The sequence below is a fragment of the Contarinia nasturtii genome, unplaced genomic scaffold (genome assembly GCF_009176525.2).
Source record: "Contarinia nasturtii isolate CC-2019 unplaced genomic scaffold, AAFC_CNas_1.1 Cnas_scaffold_350, whole genome shotgun sequence".
NCBI classification, from domain to species: Eukaryota; Metazoa; Arthropoda; class Insecta; order Diptera; family Cecidomyiidae; genus Contarinia; species Contarinia nasturtii.
In genome coordinates, this window is record NW_022197705.1 from 4428595 (window position 1) to 4447230 (window position 18636).

General features: G+C 33.8%; 4 protein-coding genes and 1 long non-coding RNA gene across 5 annotated transcripts in view; all 5 read right to left on the minus strand.

Annotated features, from left to right (window-relative positions):
• Window positions 1–272, minus strand: part of LOC116338072 — a 3041-nt gene extending 2769 nt beyond the window's left edge. Inside the window, exon 1 of the mRNA XM_031763128.1 lies at window positions 54–272. The gene's annotated coding sequence lies outside the window, so the exon portion shown is untranslated. The remainder of the gene's footprint in view (window positions 1–53) is intronic.
• Window positions 273–1043: 771 nt separating this feature from the next.
• Window positions 1044–3177, minus strand: LOC116338162. The gene is made up of 3 exons (XM_031763252.1): window positions 2907–3177; window positions 2713–2840; window positions 1044–2598 (listed from the first exon to the last, which is right to left on the minus strand). Exons 2-3 carry the CDS (start codon window positions 2824–2826, stop codon window positions 1123–1125), a joined length of 1590 nt encoding a protein of 529 aa, XP_031619112.1. The 5' UTR covers window positions 2827–2840; window positions 2907–3177; the 3' UTR covers window positions 1044–1122.
• A 2014-nt stretch (window positions 3178–5191) lies between these two features.
• On the minus strand, window positions 5192–5670 carry LOC116338334. Its single transcript, XR_004200866.1, has 3 exons — window positions 5562–5670; window positions 5405–5486; window positions 5192–5327 (listed from the first exon to the last, which is right to left on the minus strand). It is a non-coding gene; the product is annotated as an uncharacterized LOC116338334 (long non-coding RNA).
• Window positions 5671–6398: 728 nt separating this feature from the next.
• Window positions 6399–8136, minus strand: LOC116338267. Its single transcript, XM_031763400.1, has 3 exons — window positions 8008–8136; window positions 7725–7931; window positions 6399–7640 (listed from the first exon to the last, which is right to left on the minus strand). Exons 1-3 carry the CDS (start codon window positions 8119–8121, stop codon window positions 6399–6401), a joined length of 1563 nt encoding a protein of 520 aa, XP_031619260.1. The 5' UTR covers window positions 8122–8136.
• Window positions 8137–15739: 7603 nt separating this feature from the next.
• On the minus strand, window positions 15740–18183 carry LOC116338035 (SET and MYND domain-containing protein DDB_G0273591-like). Its single transcript, XM_031763071.1, has 2 exons — window positions 16364–18183; window positions 15740–16255 (listed from the first exon to the last, which is right to left on the minus strand). Exons 1-2 carry the CDS (start codon window positions 17520–17522, stop codon window positions 15843–15845), a joined length of 1572 nt encoding a protein of 523 aa, XP_031618931.1. The 5' UTR covers window positions 17523–18183; the 3' UTR covers window positions 15740–15842.
• Window positions 18184–18636: the final 453 nt, after the last annotated feature.

The following is an 18636-nucleotide window of genomic DNA, read 5'->3' on the forward strand; positions in this document are numbered from 1 at the left end:
AATTTATGAAATCGTATTCAATCTAAACACAATAAAATCACAAAATAACTTACAGTTTGCACACAAAAATTTAATTTTTTTCAACTAATAGGAACTATCGCAAAATTGCGTTATGAAAATAATGTGTTTACGGTTTTGACAGATTATTAATGTCGACGTATACGTAACCACAGCTGTCATAATATATACGTAACTTCGTATTTTCACATTGTGGAGAATTTTTTCTGTTTCATTAATAATGAATCATTATTTTCTGTAATAAATAGAAATTTATTTATTTATAATTCTAATAGAATGAATTTGAAAAAATAAATAGAATCATTTATATGAAATAAAAATAATTCTAATTTGAAATAATACGATTTTGTTAGGTTCCCATAGAATGGTGTGAGTATTTATAATTTAGTTGTATTATTTTATATGCTTTATGTGTGTGTACAATGATTTTTAATTGATTTAATTTCAATTTGATTTACTTGAATGATTTTTAATACAATTTTTTGTGTTGAAACTATAACATTCAAATACATTCCAAATTATTGAAATAAATTTGATTTTTGCATCTAATTCACACTAAAATCAGATGGCGCTCATTAGCGAGATTCGCAAAAAAAAGTCTCCAATCTCATATACGTCAACCCCCCTTGGTTGTAACATTTTTATTTTGAACAACACACACGAATGTACAAAATCAAATACAGTCGATTCGATTCATCCACAAAAGCCAGAATTTAAACAATTAGATAAGAGCGAATGAGCTGCGTTCCGAAAACTGTGATTTTTTAAACTTTTTGTGGTTTTAGCAATTTTCAGAGCGTATTCTTACCTTTACACACAGATAATTATTTATCTCCTTCATTTCTTTTTTTCCTAAACACTATTTAAGAGACTTTCAAATTCAAAATGACATTTTTATTGTGCTGACAGGTTTTTTTGTTTATTTATTTGAAACTCTTTTTCGAAACAATTCACTTGAATAACAGACGTTTCTGTTCGCTTCAAAGCTATTTTAGTTTGTTATAACATCAACAATAATAAGAAAATTAAAAGTAGTAAAAAGACGATTAAAAAGGTATAAAAAAGTTGCTTGATTTCAACTTGGGTTGATCGTTGTCATGCGATTTATGCGCAATTGATGAAAATATATGTAAATGTATCATCACATTCGGCAATTATTGGTTGGAATGAATTTGGATAAAATTGTTCAGTTGCTTGAGCAGTATGAAATATCTTTCCGAATAATTCTTCGTCGCCTGTTTCATTGAAGTTCACGGAATTGACAATTGCGATGAACATCGGTCCATCATGTGGTATTGTGATATCACCAACAGTGTCAGAAAACTCGACGACCCGCTTCGATTCATGACATTCACAATCATCATGAAGTTTCACCGCATGGGTAATGAGACGATCATATTGTTCCGCAATTACCGAGTCCGGGTCATAGTTTTGAAACAACACACCTGTTTTCAATTCCATTTTGCGTAATTTTTCGGCACATTTAACCATGGCCCAAAGTTCACCCTTTTTCACATTTAGAATGCTCATCTTGATCATTTCCAATTGTTTCAAATGGCCCAACATATCCAAGACCAAATCGATGTCAGTGTAAGTTTCACGAACAAATGTAAATATTTTCAATTTTGGTAACTTTTCGGTAATCAGCTTACACATGTGGATGTCGATTACGACAGTAATCTCCAACGTCTCAATTTGTGGATTCAATTCAATAAAACGACCAAATCTCCGACCATCCTCGGAATTTTGTTGGAATTTCATCTCGCCGAGAATCGCCAAAACAGTTAGTGATGGCCAGTGGCGAATGTCTGTGACTGAACGTTCCCATGACTTTGCAAAAATGAGTAAATCTTCCAAACTTGGACAATAGTCACGTAAATCATAGATAGACACCTTTGTTGATTGGAAGGTTGCTGATAGTTCTGTCAAGCGTCGAAGCATTGGTGTAAAATTATCCAACATCTCAGTCGTTAATGCAGGGCCATTGATAGACAAAGAACAGAACTTATCACCAACAGAAGAACAAAGAATTTCCACCACCCGTTTTATGTATTCATCAAATGAAAGACAATTGATATCCTTTTCGATAAAATCGAAATCCAATGTCAATTTTCGCAGTTGAAGTTTCAGTGGACGAACTGTTTTTCGGATAATTTTTAAATTTCTTTTCTCGAACGGAATTCTCAATGTTAATTCAGTGTGCTCGCAAAAATGATCGGATAGATTCGATAATTCATCCAAATCTATGGCTCTGACTTCATGTTTCGGCCATTTCGGGTCATTGCAATGATGAGTTGTGTCAGATACGAACGTGGACGCTCCAAAGTCTTTAAGTTCGAAGCCTGCTTGATGCCATGTGTCAGCTGGTAGAACCTTGATTGCATTTGAATTGACGCGATTTTTCGAAAATGCCATGAAAGCATCTGAACTGCGTACATACGTAACGTACGCCTCATGAATGTTTGGTGTAATTGACGCACTTTCGTCAACCGATTGCCCATTTACTGTCTCCACCAATTCAACGTTACCATACAATTCGAAATACTTGCGAATGTCGTCATTGCAAGCTTCTGAACCATTCTGAAAGGGAAATTCAAAACGAAAAAAAATTAAAATGGAAACGATTTTGTTGCTTTGAGATCTTTTGAGTGTTCATGATTACAATCATAAAAAAGGCGAATAAAAAATACGTACCTCTTTCGGCCATTGCACAAATAATGTCCGAACGATGGAAAACTTTTTTTTATCGTATTCGTCAGAATCTTCGATCAAACGCCACTCGTAGTCATCCCAGATAAATAATTTCATGTTTGACCGATTTCCTTGTTAAATATGAAAATATTTGTGAAAATCTCACCGAATCACTTTTTTCGTTATTTGCGACTTACTTGCAATGCGTACTGGAACAATAGCGTCTGTTTAGTGGAATTGCACCACAAGCAGAAATGAAATATAACCCAAACAATTCGATGTGTTCAATTTTTTCGCTTGTTCTTGTCTGTGTGACAATTGGATTTTCGCGAGAATTTTCTACACCAAACAAACTCAAATTCAATATTGTTGTCTTCTATGACGAGCAAATTTTTGGAATTTTGATCGGGTTTATAATTATTTCAATTTTCAATTAGACAAAAAAAAATGGTCGGCGTCTTTTCTGAACCACTGTGTACGATGTAATGAAGCCTCTTTCGAGTGTATCAATACAAATAACATTGTGTATATGTCATCAAATATGTGTATGTGTGCAAAAACATGGATGCATGGAAAAATTTGCTGTCATTTCAAGTTTTGCGAAATTTTTAAACCCGCTCGTTTGAACGAGAACAAAAAAAAAACAAATTGTGATGACAATATGAGAGTTTATATAAACAAAGCTATTATCGGTATTGCTGAATTTCTCTGGAAAATAAGAATACTCTCCTTTTTACTGGAATTGAGTATAAAATTGTTCGGAATGACTTGTGTATATTGAGCCTATAATTGCATTTGTATTGGTAGTGCCAACTTGATGCTATGCTGACACTGCAATATTTATAAATTCAAAATTGGAACGATGTTTTTCGGTACAAATGAATGTGTCAAATATGTATATTTACCCGAATATTTCGCTTCGCCCGAATACTAAGTGTTGTATACATGAGCAAATGAATAAATAAACGCAGATTTGAAAAAAATAAATTATTGTTAAGACAACAAAGTATGATTATATTCTAGAAGTTTTTGATAATTGATTTACAAAGAGAATTTGCATATGAGTAACTCATATTTATTAAAATATGTAGATATGTACGTTAAAATGTTTAGAAAAAAATTGAGAATTTCTGTTCAACTTTCTGAAGTTGTTCTCATCAAAATAGAATATGAATTGTCGGCATTTAAATATTGAATGGTGTAATTTTGAGTCATTTTCCAAGTCAATAATGATTAGGCGCTGGAAATGTTGATAAATTTGCAATAGTCACCGACGTCCAATGTGACCGTTTTGATTGTGTTCGGATAAAATTCCAGCATGTCTTTGAATACACCATTGATGTCGTTTGCTTGTTCAATTGCGCCTTCCGGAGAGGTGGTCGGTTTTGTGTTAATAATGTTAACCACGACTGGTTTGTTGTTTCTGGGCAAGTTCACTTCATCGATGGCATCAATGTTGATGGACACGACTCGGTTTGGTGCATGACATTCGCAATTTTCATGAAATTTGACCAATGATACCAAATGTTTAAATTGTTCTTCGCGTGGCATTGGTTCCAAATCAAAATTTTGAATCAATGTTACCGCTTTTAATTTTTTCATTTGTCTCAGTCGCCGAACACAATTTACCATTCTGCCAAGATCATTCTTGTCCACGACCAATGTTAGAATGCTGATATTTGTGAGATGTTTGGAATCAGCGAAGAGATCCAAGATCTGTATGATGCCATTGTAGGTTTCTCGGCCGATTATCAAAATTCTAAGACTTTTCAGACTTTTTGCAATGGCCTTGCACAAGTTATAATTAGCAACCAAGTCCAATTGAAGCATATTAAGATGTTTGTTGATTCCGATGAAACGGCGAAACTTTTTTCCACTTTCCGTGTCGAGGTCAATTGTCAACGTTCCCTTTATGACCAAAGTCGAAATTGATGGCCAATGTTTTGGCATTACAGCAGAGCACTCGCCTTCCCATGAATTGGCTTCGATGATCAAAGAACTGAGGCTCGGGCAATATTCGGACAATGCATATATAACCGAAGCATTTGAATCAGATTTCAATGTAAGTACTTTGAGTGGCCGTAACAATGGAGCCAAACTTTTTAGCATTTCTTTTGTAATTGCATCAACACCGTAAATGTTCATTTCATAGTATTTTTCACCGATGCAAGTAGCTACAACTTGTGTCACACGCTTGAAGTATTGCTCGTTTGAAATACAATTCTCGAGATCACCTTCGGGTGCCATTTCGTAATGCAGCTTCAAAGTTTCAAGACGCGATTTCATTGGACGGAGATCTATACGGATCTCTTCCAGACTCATATCTTTCGGATCAATTATTACGTCAAAAGTATCCGACGAATAATCGTGCATGGCCAGTGTAGCTAGATCGTTGACGATGTTATTGTCATCGAAATTATTCCAACATTGGCATTCGTGCAAACATTTGTCTTCGGCATATTCATTGTAAACATTTCTCGGTTGATGCCATGTGTCAGCTGGAAGAACCGTCATTGTATCCTGTCGATGGGCCATGAATGCATTGTATGCATGTTCACTTTTTGAAAATGTCACGTATGCTTCGAAAATATCTTCACTCGGTTCGGCGTATTTGGTACCTTTATCAATACGAATTTTATACTTAACTTATTATTTTAAAAGTTTAATTACTAAGATTTAAAAAAATATCTATTACCATTCACTGATTCGACTGATCTGATTTTTCCATAGCGCTCGAAGTACTTGAGAATCTCAACTTTCGGAACTTCTTCGTCATTCTGTTTGATATTAAATGAAAACTCTCTTCAACAAAACAAAAAAAAAAGAAGAATGAATGTAATGCTTTTAGTTACCGCCATTTTCCACTGAACAAACAACTTCTGAACGACACAAAATTCTGATCTATCAAAATCTTCGTGGCGATCAGCCAACAGCTTCCAACTGTAATCGTTCCAAATAAACAATTTCATATTGTTTCAATTTATTTTAATGCACAAAAATTCGATAAATTGCGATTGATTATGGTGAGTTGCAAAAATTCAATTCAAGGATTTTGTCTTCTAAGACATTTGCCAGCAACACGATGGAGTGTAGTCAATGTACTGCGTCGCATTCACAAATAAGTCACAGGGACGATAAAAATGGCGGCGAATGGAGCTTTTTTCGCTGTGTGAGTGTGTATTGGACTGTGTGGAACTGACAACATTTTCAAAATTCGACCGTTTATTTGGTTGGTATTAATACGGATTTTTGACTTTTTTCAAATTAAAAATGACATCTTTCAAATCTATTTGAATGAAAAAAGGCTCATATATTTTATCTCATTCCATGAATTTATTAATCTCATATTTTTACCATTTACTTCAGCAGAATTTCATCATTTTTCTTACCATATGCATTGAAATATTTCCAAGTGCTGTAAAAGTAGTTTTTTCAATAAAAAATATAAGTCCATTGAATTGATTTTTATTTTATTGTGTTTTATTTTTTAAAAAAATTCGTTTGCAGTTTTGATTTCAGTTTAATCTGAAAATGTTATTTTTAAGTATATTTCAAGACGAAAAGAACAAAATCGAGTATGGAATGTAATATCTCTAGACTGTAAAAACGAATACGAAAATAAGAAAAATAAATGAAGTAGTTGAAATTGTGATCATTCACAGTATGATGGTTAACAACACATCATGTGTTCATGCATAGCTAACATGAATGCAGAGAGAATTGTCTTCGTCGTTAATTATAATTGGTGTACCATCGACGATATTTGGGAAGAATTTCTTGGCCTTTTCGAATGCAATGATTGGCGCCACAAGTAAATCCATGTCTGCATTGTTGTCCTTCAAATTGAACGTGTTGATGAATGTCGCGAATACTGGTCGATTTTCAGGTAGATCCAGCATTTTATTGATGCCACCCAATTGTAATTTGCGAACATTCGGTCCATGACAACTGCATCCATCGTGTACTTTCACTGAATATGTGAACAAACGAAGGAACTGCTGATTTTGGGGTGGTTCGAGATTTTGAAACAATGTAACCAATTTGAGTTGTTTCATTTTGCTGAATCGTTCGGCGCATGTTGCCAATACATTGAGTTCATCCATTTGAACTTTCAGAAAGCTTAGTTTCACACTTGACAAGTGTTTCATTTGTGCCAATAAATCAACAATGGCATCGATGTCATTGTAGTTTGCGTGAACTGTGGCCAAAGAATACACATCTTTGCAGTGCTCTGCGATCGATCGGATCACATTGATATTGATCAATGTATTGAGCTCAATTTGTTCCAATTGTGAATTCAATTCGATAAATTGTTGGAGTTTTGCGTTGTCGTTTGTGTCTCCGCCAATGTTCAATTGACCTTCAATCACTAAGCGAACAATGCTTGGCCAATGACGAGCTATTGCATCAGAGCATTCACCACTCCAGGTTTTCGATGTCATGACCAAATCGATTAAATTGGGACAGTAGTCGACTAATACATACAACACCGATGCATTATTCTCAATTTCCAACGTTAGTGTTTCCGTCAATTTCAGCATCGGTGCTAATGCATCAAGCAATTCGAGTGTGATCGTATCGGCTTTGGTGATTGTCAGCTCATTGAATCGATCACCGATAATCTTGCTGATCACTTGGATGGCCCGTTTCACATATTCACGGTCTGTCAAACAGTTGATATACATATCGGTTGGCACGAAATCGAAAACAATGTTCACATGCTCAACACGTTCTTTCATCGGCTTAAAACATTCCAACACTGATTTCAAGCCCATTGGTTGACGGAGGTGAATCGTTGGCACAACGGTAGCGCACTTACACATATGTGTTTCATCATTGATCAATTCGGAAACGGTGATGTCCTCGCACTCGAAATCATCATTTTTGGCTTTGATTTGTTCAGGTAAACGTAATTCAACACCGGGCTGACGCTTAAGACGATATTAATTATTGAACTTTATTTTATTTTGTATGTGAACAACTATTATATTGATTTTGAGCTAAATTTTACTTACCCAAGTATCGGCTGGAAGCAATTGTATTGCTTTTGTGCCACGTCGACCGGCCATAAAGGCATAGTAGGCGTCTTCACTTCGGGCAAAAGTTACATACGCCTCATGAATGTCGAAAGGTGATTCTTCGTTGACTACTTCTACAAATTCAATGTCACCGTACGCCTCGTAATGCTCACGAATTATCTTGTTGCAAGTCATTGCATCACCCTGTTTGTGAGAAAAAAATCAAAACACACATAGGTTGGAAAAATATTTGTTGAATTTTTTTTTCGATACTACTTACTTCTTTAGGCCATTGCACGAACAATTTTCGAACAACGAAAAAAGATTTCTTGTCATATTCGTCAGAATCTTTGATCAAACGCCACTCGTAGTCATTCCAGATGAACAAATTCATGTTTGGTATACAATATGCAAAAATCTTCAAAAATCAATTGAATTACTTCTGTTTAAATATAACAAGTATCCACACGAGTCCTTACTCGTGTGATGAAACAATGGGTCTCTTCAGTGATATCGCGCCGTAAGCAGAAATGAAATATGATCCAAGCAATTCGATGTGTTCGTTTGTGCGTGTCTGTGTGACGATTGTGATTTTTGAAATTTCTCATCGAAGTAAACTCTAATGTTGTATCAGCAAAATGAAGTGTCCAACAGGATTGAATGTGTATGTGAATGAACCGAACAATCGAAAGATGGAAGAAGTTTGCACAACTACATACTCATATTCGTCGTGTTGCATTCGAGCCTACCAATCACAAATGATTTTACAAAAGTGTTGTATTCAAATGTGATGTTTTTCTTGAAAGCAAGCCTCTGGCAACACTTCGGCCAACTCTTTCCTATTTTCGTGCCGTACAGTAAAATTGAAAATTCATTTTAATGAAAATGAAACAAAGACCATGTTCAGATTGTTTTCTTTCTGTTTTCAATGTTCATTTATTCTATGTCTTTTTTATTTATATATTTAGAGTATTTTACAAATTATATTATTTTTCATTGAAAATAATTATCCAAATTATTAATTAAAAAAATAGTGGAATACTTAAAAAAGAACGATTTTTTACATGGATTTCTCCATATTGAATTCTAGCTATCCTCCAAATTGACTGTATGCATTTTCCAAATCGCTGACTGCATTCTTTCTAGCAGCCTGAGATTTCTCAAAGGTAACACCGTATTTAGTTGAAGAAATTAAGTTTTCCTTTGGATTCACCATATTAGCACCAGAAGGGAAAAAATATGATGTTTTAGAAGAAGAAAAAGAATATATTCAATGTTCCAAGAAAACTTTACCGAAGATATGAAGAGTTCAACAACATAAACATAGTAAAACAATAAGAAATAGTGTATGATGAATGTCTATATGTCTTGACTAAATTTGATGGTAATATATTCATGTAAAATATAGAACACAATGTTTCAAGTGGTAGAAAAAACTCAACCGAACAAATCAGCCAGAGAAATGAAGGCGTTGAAGTAGTACAATTCGCAGCAATGATTTTCATCACAAAATATAAAAGTGGTTTCCCTCTCAATCATGCGAGAATCATTGCAAATTTTGAATAAAAAAAATTCCGCTTGGTAAATTTTATTAGATGGCTACATTTACGTCACTTCGTTTAATGTCAATTTCGATCGAATTATCGGTTGCTTAACTTGTATAGAAAAGAGATGCTCAGGTGTTCAATGGGCGAAAGAAAAATCGTGCAAAGGGAACAATGAAAAATGAAATAGAAATAGTCCCGGTCGAAAAGTAGCTTTCAGTAGGCATTTTGATGAAGATAAATCGAATGGTATTATATGGAAACGTTTTTTAATATTGTAAACACGAGTATTAGAATGTTCATGTAAAGGATTTGCGCAAACAAGCATCAATGCTTGAAAGTTGTTTTACCTCCGCACTCTGATAGCTATGGATAAAATTGCGTGAACAAGGCAACCGAGTAAAGTGTTTTTCACATTTGATTTTAATATTAGATTGGGCGTTCTCTTGTGATTTTCGCTGGTTGTCAATCAATTTCCGGTGGCGGCTGCTTCGGTGTATTAGTCTGCATTGCGTCATGTGCAAACATTCCGTTAGCTAAAAAAAAATTACAAATTGATAAATATTGTATCAGTTGCTAAGCAATATTCAATTTAAGTAAACCCAAAAGAAGAAAAAAAGAAATAAGTCACATCGGCTTTTAGACATTTGCCACACAGTGAGTTCGTGTTTTTTTCTCCTCTATCTATTACTTTTTTCTCATCGATTTCGACTTATTCTTCCATTTACAATTTATTATGAATGGAATAAAGAAATGATAAGAAGAAGAAAAATGACAAAACGTGATTGTCGCAGACTATGAGAAGATACAAACAGGTAGATTTTCTGTTCATCGTTTGTTACGGACGTCACATAGACACACTTTATCAACACGATATTTATCATATGAAACAGTGATGAAAAGGATGTCTCTGAGAAAATTCAATCGAACTAACAAGTATGATGCGACAAAATATTGAAAAGATGAACGCCATTAATGTTTGATGCAAATTAAAACGATCCAAATAAATAGCAGCAGAACGTCAATTCCAAAATTTACATCGAATCCCCGTAGCGATGCAAAAAAAGCAAAATATCGTCGCGTTTTTTCTATTTCACTTTTTTTTTAAATTGTTTGGATTTGGAAATTGTTTTGCGATGTATTGCATTCGAACCATGTCGGCGACGCCTCAAATCTATCTTTATTTGACCAAAAAAAAGCTGAAAAAGTTTTGTTTAATACTTCTCATTAGTTTATATAAGAGTCAGTGACTCCCAAGAAAGACATACTGTTTTACTTGAATTCCAAGATTTTAAAGAAAAAGAAAAAACAAGAATGAAGACATCAAACTTAACGCAAAGATGCTCAAAAATACAATTCTTTTTCTTTTTTCATTAATTAATACAGTTCTGATAAAATTCAGCACAAAAAACATTCGTTAGTGAAATAAAGAAAAAATCGTCTGCGAACCAGCTTTTTTTCCAGTCATAATTTGTTTTGCTTCATTAGTTCAAAAGAAATGTCTGCCAAAAAAATAAGAAAGTTTTAATCTGTTTCACATTTTCAGTGGCATTTAATTCAATCGGTATCAATGCAGACATACAAATGTAAAAAATAAATGGAAAAGACAAGTTGATGAAAGGTAAATCTATGGTGTACACATACAGAGAGATAAATTGAAATCCAATCAAAAGTCTGGGCAAAAAATTTCAATTTCGAAATGTCATATATTCATTTCCGTTGCATGAAATAAACTGTCCAACTTTTGGCCAAATTCTAAAATAAATAAAATTTCTTACATCCGTAAGATGAACTTTTCCGCACTGTGATCCACAACATGCATTTATTACGTATCTTTTACCGTAAATATGAATTCATGGAAAAATTGAATCTGATATAAGTTTTGCGATACCAATAATTTTTGATAGACTTTTCAATGCCTGTATGATATCATAATCATGTGAAAATTTACAGATGTTATTTTTTTCACAAAAAGCTAAAATTCTGAAATTTTGAAGAAATTTCAATACAATTGAGTACCTTCCATACAAAATGTTCGTTTTTGAGCAAAAAATCCAAAATTTTGTTCAAGACGTACCCCTGTTATGCATTGAAATCTCTTCAAACCCTCGGAATGTTATTTTTGTGTGAAAAAATAACCTGTGCAAAATTTCAGCTCATTACGATATCATACAGGCATGGCTTTCATACAAAAATCCATAATTTTTGAAATTTTTGTATGAAAAGTGTGTCGAAAATTATTTGTATCGCAAAACTAACGTCATATTTGGTTTTATCATACCCAAAAACCCCCCAATACATATTTTTGAGTGTTTAAGAATACATTTAATATCACTTTTAGTCGCTTTTGGAAGACAAATTGAATTTTTCCCATGGATGGCCATGGGCATCACACCAGACATGACACTTCACTCTATCACACCAAAGTCGCTCAAAATCTAATGGTTTCTATTCCTCGGCACCCTAAATCATCCTGTGAAGTCAGATTTTGAATTGATTTTCTTGTTTGAAAGTTATCGTGTTAACAAATTTTTGCGTACAGGGTATGCATATACATTCGGGCATCGAAAAAAAACTAGATTCGTGTTCCCTGGCCCCAAAAACACCCAGAAAACACATTTTTGATGGGTGTTAATTTTTCGACCGATTCCAGTAAGGTTAAGCCTTACACACTAGGTGTGTGCGGAAAAGTAATATTAATTCATGAAATTTGGCAAAAATAAGCGAGGCGTTGACTTCTTTAAACTTATTAAGATTCATGGTTATTTTATGGCATGACAAATTTTACTATTTTAATAGAAACGCACGGAGTCAGGTAATTAATATAGAAAAAATCCCTTCCATAAAAATGGCCGGATGTTGTTGCAGTGATTGTGGACGCTATTTGTGAATAACGAAAAAAAATTATACACACTAAACTTTTCAGACTTTTAGCCAATGTATTGTAGTACTTTGTTCGGCATTGAAAATATGTTTTTCATGGCAAAGTACGGAAACCGCAAAATCCTTTCCTGGTATTGACTCATGAGCCGAGGCTTATATCCAGGCAAAATACTTTGTATTCCATTGCATAATAGCTTTACTAGCGTTTTTTTTTCTTTGTTTCATGATATAGAGCTGAACGAGTAAAGAGAAGAAAAAAAAACAGAACAATGTACTGCAAACCACTCACAACCGCTTGCAGAATGGGAAGAGAGAATTTTTCTGGACATTTTCACAGCTTACACTTCAAAAACAAGCATATTTTTGCAGGAGCCAAAACCTTGTTGCAACAAATAACAATCGTTGTTTTCAAAAGCTTAAGAATTTCTGTAATAATTTTTTTCTCTTCTTGGTATAAAACAAAAACACTAAATAAATATGATTTCCAAGCCATAATTAATAAGAAACTTTGAAATAATCCATTTAATTTTTACAAACATGCAGCACCTCAAAGCTCACATTCTAGAGAATGCTGTTTATATATACTACCTATTCGCTTTGTATGATATTCATGGGGGCTTTCTACATTCTCTTGCCCTTCTTCTCTCCAGTTCGAGATCATGCTATCATGCGAAAATCCAAAATATTTCATTCATTTTCTTACTTTCATTCGGTTGAATGCGAAGCATATAAAGCTGAGGTTCTCATCACAGTTGATTTGGAAGTTTTTTTTGTCGACTACTATAAATTGTCGTCGCTTTAGATGCATTGTAAAGCCAACAAACATACAAAAATACAATACAAACGCCGAAGTAATGGAAGAAATCGCATCCCTTTCCCTCTCACATTTATTTTATCCGAATTAATTTATCATCTGTTTGAGAAAGTTAATTAAAACGTAATTGTTTTATGGATTACTTAAGCTGAGAATGATGTCCACAGCAGTACAGTATCTTAGCTCCCCGTATTAATTGTGTAATTTTGAATCTGTCACCGCTCATAACATATACGCATTTGTTTCATTTTGTCTGCAATTTTCAAGATATCGATTTTATTGTGCCGCCAAAAGAGGACCAGGCCAACTTGCATCAAAGAAAGTCCGTTCCTTTCTATTACAATTCAATAAACCAATTTAATTGTTCATTTTTACAGTATCAAATTTGCTGTGCTCGCGAACATAAATCCACTTTCAAAATGTTAAATCTCTTTTTGGAGCCCAGATGAAGGAGCAAAAAGTTTTAATCCCATTACAGAAACAAAATAATATTGAACCATTTGAGAGATAAAGAAAGTACTTTTATGGATGAAAGTGGAATTGAAACATTGATCATTTCAATTTGGGATTTTTTCTCTCAGTCAAATAAAAATGAGTGAAAAAATTATAGAGCAAAAGGGAAAGCTGTAATAAATTCTCGTGATACGTGTGCATCTGGCCAGTGACTGAAGTGACATTGCTATGAATTGTCGTGCATGGACATTTTTGGATGGCAGTTGATAAATTACATACACACGTCGCTCAAGTCTCTGTTGAAATTATTGCCTTTTGTTTAGATTGGTGTTTTTTTTTCTGGGTGTTGCTTTTGATTCAACATTGATTTCTCTCTCCAGATTTTATTTATGAAAAACCACAAATCGGGTGTATTACCAATGCACCCTTCGTAGTTTTACCTTTTATTCATAATATGCATGGAAATAAATATGAATGAAACTCGCATCCAAAAAAAAAAACAGAGAGGAAAGGAACAAAAAGTGGCACACGCTTTCATATCCATGTCGTTTATCATGTGGGCATCGATTCCATTGAACCCGATTTTCATTTCAACAAGTTCATTTGTGTGTTAGTTGAGGTCATTCAATCATCATCGATGTATTGACCATGGGAACGACCCAAGCAATATTGCTGCTGCACATCATCGAAACCTCTCCAAATGGACAGCCAAATGGATACATTTACACATTCGCATATATGTAACACACCCTTGAACGCACTTTTACCTCTCTCTCTCTCTCTCTCTCTCTCTCTCTCTCTCTCTCTCTCTCTCTCTCTCTCTCTCTCTTTTCCTATCTCTCTTTCTTTCGCTCTGGCCAAGAGGTGGTAGATGCACAGGAAAATCTATGTAGGAAAAACAAATGTCGACATCAATACAAAACGAACTTAAGCACTTCCATGCGAAATGTCATGAATTGGCTACAACGAGAGCCACGCACCATCGCACACTGCTGCATTGTATTATAATACAGAATATGATATTTTATGAGTTCATGACAGACATCACAACCCTTATGAATTAAAGATGAGGCTAATGTATACGTGCTGGAAATAACGAATGGTCCAACAAAATTCCATAATATAATAGCAAAAAAATGCACACAATATACCAAATAATAAAAAAAATCTAAATTTTAGATAGCAAGGGTTGAATTTGAGCATTAAAAACAAAGCTAATATCACAATGGCATTCATATGAAGCCAAATTATTGATATAATTTTTATGAGTTTCGTCCATTTGAAATCATAAAAATTTAAGAAAAAATATCTTTTCAGAAAAGGATAAAGGAACAGGTCAAAATATACGATAAAGTGTATTTTATTATTTGCCTTCAAAAAGGTTTTCATTTTTCAGCTCCACTTTTGCTAATAAACTGATTGCTCGAGAATCATCCATAATTTACTTATAATTGCGTCAAATATAGAATACATTTATTTCAATGTGAGATTTCAATTTGCATTTTTTATAAATCAATTTCAGAAGAAACTTTTGCCTTTTTATTCAAAGTTCCAAAACGAATAAAGCAGAAAATGTCTAAAAATTGGAAATGGATCCAAGCAGTTATCGTACTCAAACTTAACCGTGTGGGCCAAGGGTGGTTAGCTATAAAAGAAATGATGAAGGTCAGACATTATATTGAGATATGTTCAGCTAGTTGAATCAGCTCAGACAGATATTGTGAGGAGGTGAAATTGAGTGAAAAAAATTGAAGTGATTGTTATGGTTATAATTACACTTACATTGCTACAATCACTATAACAATCACTTTTATTGTTTTCACTCTATTTCAGCCAAGCGGGGTTGGCGTATATGAGATTGGGAACTTTTTTATGCGAACGCAGCTGATCAGCGCCACCTCACATTAGTTCGAATTAGATCGAAAAACTGAATTTAATTCTGTAGCATTGAAATGAAAAAGAGAAAAAACAACAACAATAGCACGGCCACACAGAGCTGTACATCTATGCGTGCTGATGCATACATACACATATACGCTTTCTTCATTCTTTCATTCTGGAATGTGGCGTTGTAAATAGTGTGGTCCTCCAAACGTCAAAACATTATAAATTCGGCATATGTCTTTCTTTTACGATTCTGCTGAATATTTAAATCTTGGTTCTTTAACATGACACAAGGCTTACCTCAATGGGCAATTTAAATTGTTATCCAATAAGTTCTTAGTAATAACCACCTCAGAAATGTAAACTGTGTGAAAAATCCGGAAAAATCTCCAAATTGAACCAATTATTAATTTATTAAGTAAAATGCACAAAAATTTTCTTCATAAAAAAATTAAAATATTTTTTTATTTATAAATAACTTCGTTCGATAAAATTTTTCTTATTGCGTCTCTTTAAATAAAATTAAATGTGATGGTTTTAGTATGGTGTTTTCAATAGAAATTTAGTGTGTAACAGTACAAAATAATTACTGAGCACTTTTCCCAAGTCTTCACACCAATTAACACGTCCGTGTTTGTTCAATAGTTCAACACATAGTTCCGTAACCATTTTTCGTTTTTCAATCGTATATAGTAAAGTTTCAGCAGAGTTCTTTAATAAAACTCGTTGTTGATCATCCAAAAATGTACAAGGCTCAAGAGTTTCAGTGACTTCCATGACACATCGTTCGCATTTGCATTTGAAATAGAATTCATGTTCGATGATTTTTTGTCGCTCGAGAAATGGACTTTGAAATTTCGTTCCATGATATGATATGCAAATTTGTTCACCGCTTTTAATCGGACGGCATATTGTTGTTACGACATAACCATCGATTGGTAACATAATGGCTGTTGATGAAATAAAAAAGCAAAAAAAAAAAAATGGTTAAATGAAGTAAAGTCTGTTTTCAAAACTTCTTTGAATAGAAAACCGAATTATGCCAGAGCATTACTCACCGTTCGGTATGCAGGAATGATTAAAATAACCTCCAATGACCGGTATTACAAGTTTGTTCCGAAATTCAATGCCGTTGGCAATGTTCCTTCTGATACTAATGTGATGTCCAATCAAATGCATTAAAAATCGTTGATGATGTTTTGTTGTGAATTTTTCGGCAATTGGTCTATGTCCCATAAGTGCATTATAAATTGATTGAATATTTGATTTAGTAGTGTTACTTCCGTCTGGATGATTTTTATCGAAATGTCGCAAAAAAATACTGTATTGTGAGCGGCCATCTATAGAATCGGGCGGAAATTTCATTTGATCGTCTACTATAACATTTTCAACAAATTCCTTCAATTCGTTAACGTTTCTTCCGAAAATATTCAGAGCAACAACAATAGATCGTACAACGGGTAAAAAATCCTCTCTGACTAGCGATATAGTTTTCGGCAATTGCAGTCCACATTCCAACGAATGAATATCACAAATTTCACATGAATCAAGGCAAAATAATGCACGTGTACAATGTTTACATGGCACTAAATTTGTGTATGTGGAAAAACACTTGGTGCACCGTTGCTCATTGCCAATTGACAATGTTGTAAATGCACGTTCCATCAATACCGTTTTACCAACATCAATATCGGCCGTGGCAACGATATGTAATCCAAACTCTTGATTTCGTTCAATTCGCAGTACATCAGCCAAACCGGGAAATTTTTCATGCGATGGATAACTTAATTTCGGTACAAATGATTCGGATTGCTTTCCTACGTCGAGTAAATTCACACAATTTTCCTGTTGTTGTTCCAATTCATCAATTTTTGAGTATTTGTACTGTTTGGCCAAGTCAATATCAACTAAAGATTCTTTGTACATTTTCATTTCGTAGAAGCATTTTGAGCGGTTTGCAAAACAATAGCTCATTTGCTCATTACTTTCGGCAAAACATAATGCTTTACTAAAAAAACTCAATGCATTTGACCACCTGCTTTCTTCGACTTCATCATCTCCTTTTTTACTCATTTCACGCGATGCACGATCACTTTTGATTTGCACATTATTCAATTGCTCACGTTGACGTACAGTACACAAATTAACATAGAGTGCATTTCGTTTATCCGACTCTTTACTCCACAGGAATTTATTCTCTTTCTTTTTCCACATCATTTTGTTGATTGAATATATTGTAAATACAAAAAAAGAATTGGTTTAGTTTGTTTCGCTTACAATCACGTGTAGAACTGTCAAAATGTACTGAATGAAATGTCAGTTTCATCGGTTGCTATTGTGAACTAGCAAATAGCGACACTCAACCGATTCGTCTGTCTTAATCGTCGACGCTTACATATACATGCACACACTCTTTTGACTTTATGTGTTCCTGTTCTCTATGTGTTTGTGTGTCCGTTTGCCTTAAAACCAAAACATTTCTGTATTCACGTTGCTACTGAGCACATTTTTTTTTGTTCATTTTTAACTTAACACACTTGATTCAATTTAAACGTGCCACTTTTTCTGTTCAATTGTGAAATATAATTTTGATCTGATTAGATTGTCGTACAGCAGACGATGATTTCACTACTTTCTTATGCCAATCACAACGGCAACTTCAGTGGCAATTTTACATTAACACATTTACGAAATATACACAAAAAAAAAAAAACGTTTCGTTGTTGACACACAAGTGTTAACTATTTTTAGAATATATTTTTGGATAAAATATTGTGTTGATTGAAATTTGTGTTGTATAAGATTTGGCAAACTTGTTTTCAAATCACGACAGTCTTTACATTGAGCGCAATGTTGTCTAGTTCCTTTAGTTTATTAAATACAATTCTCTCGGTGATGTGATAACAAATTTAAGAAAGCACAGTACGACATACCTATACAAACATGCACACACAATCTCTCATGCATATCACAAACGTATACACTTGTACTCTCTGTTTCGGTTTACTTCGTAATTCGTTCTTTACAGTTCGTGCTTCTTTACTTGATCGCATGTTCAACAGCAATAATATGAGCACGCTTTGATGCCGGTTAAACGAAACGTACTGTATGAAAGAGATATATATATAGAAAATACTAGCACCATATCATGTTGTTGACAGAATGAACGATAAAACAAAATTGTATCATTGCAACAACGTACATGACTCATAATTTAAATGCCAAGCAATGCCTACCAAATTATCAGCGAAAACAAAATATTTGCTGCTTACGTATGCCATCAAATTGAATTCAATAATTTTGCGACATTTTTAACGCTTGAAATATGACA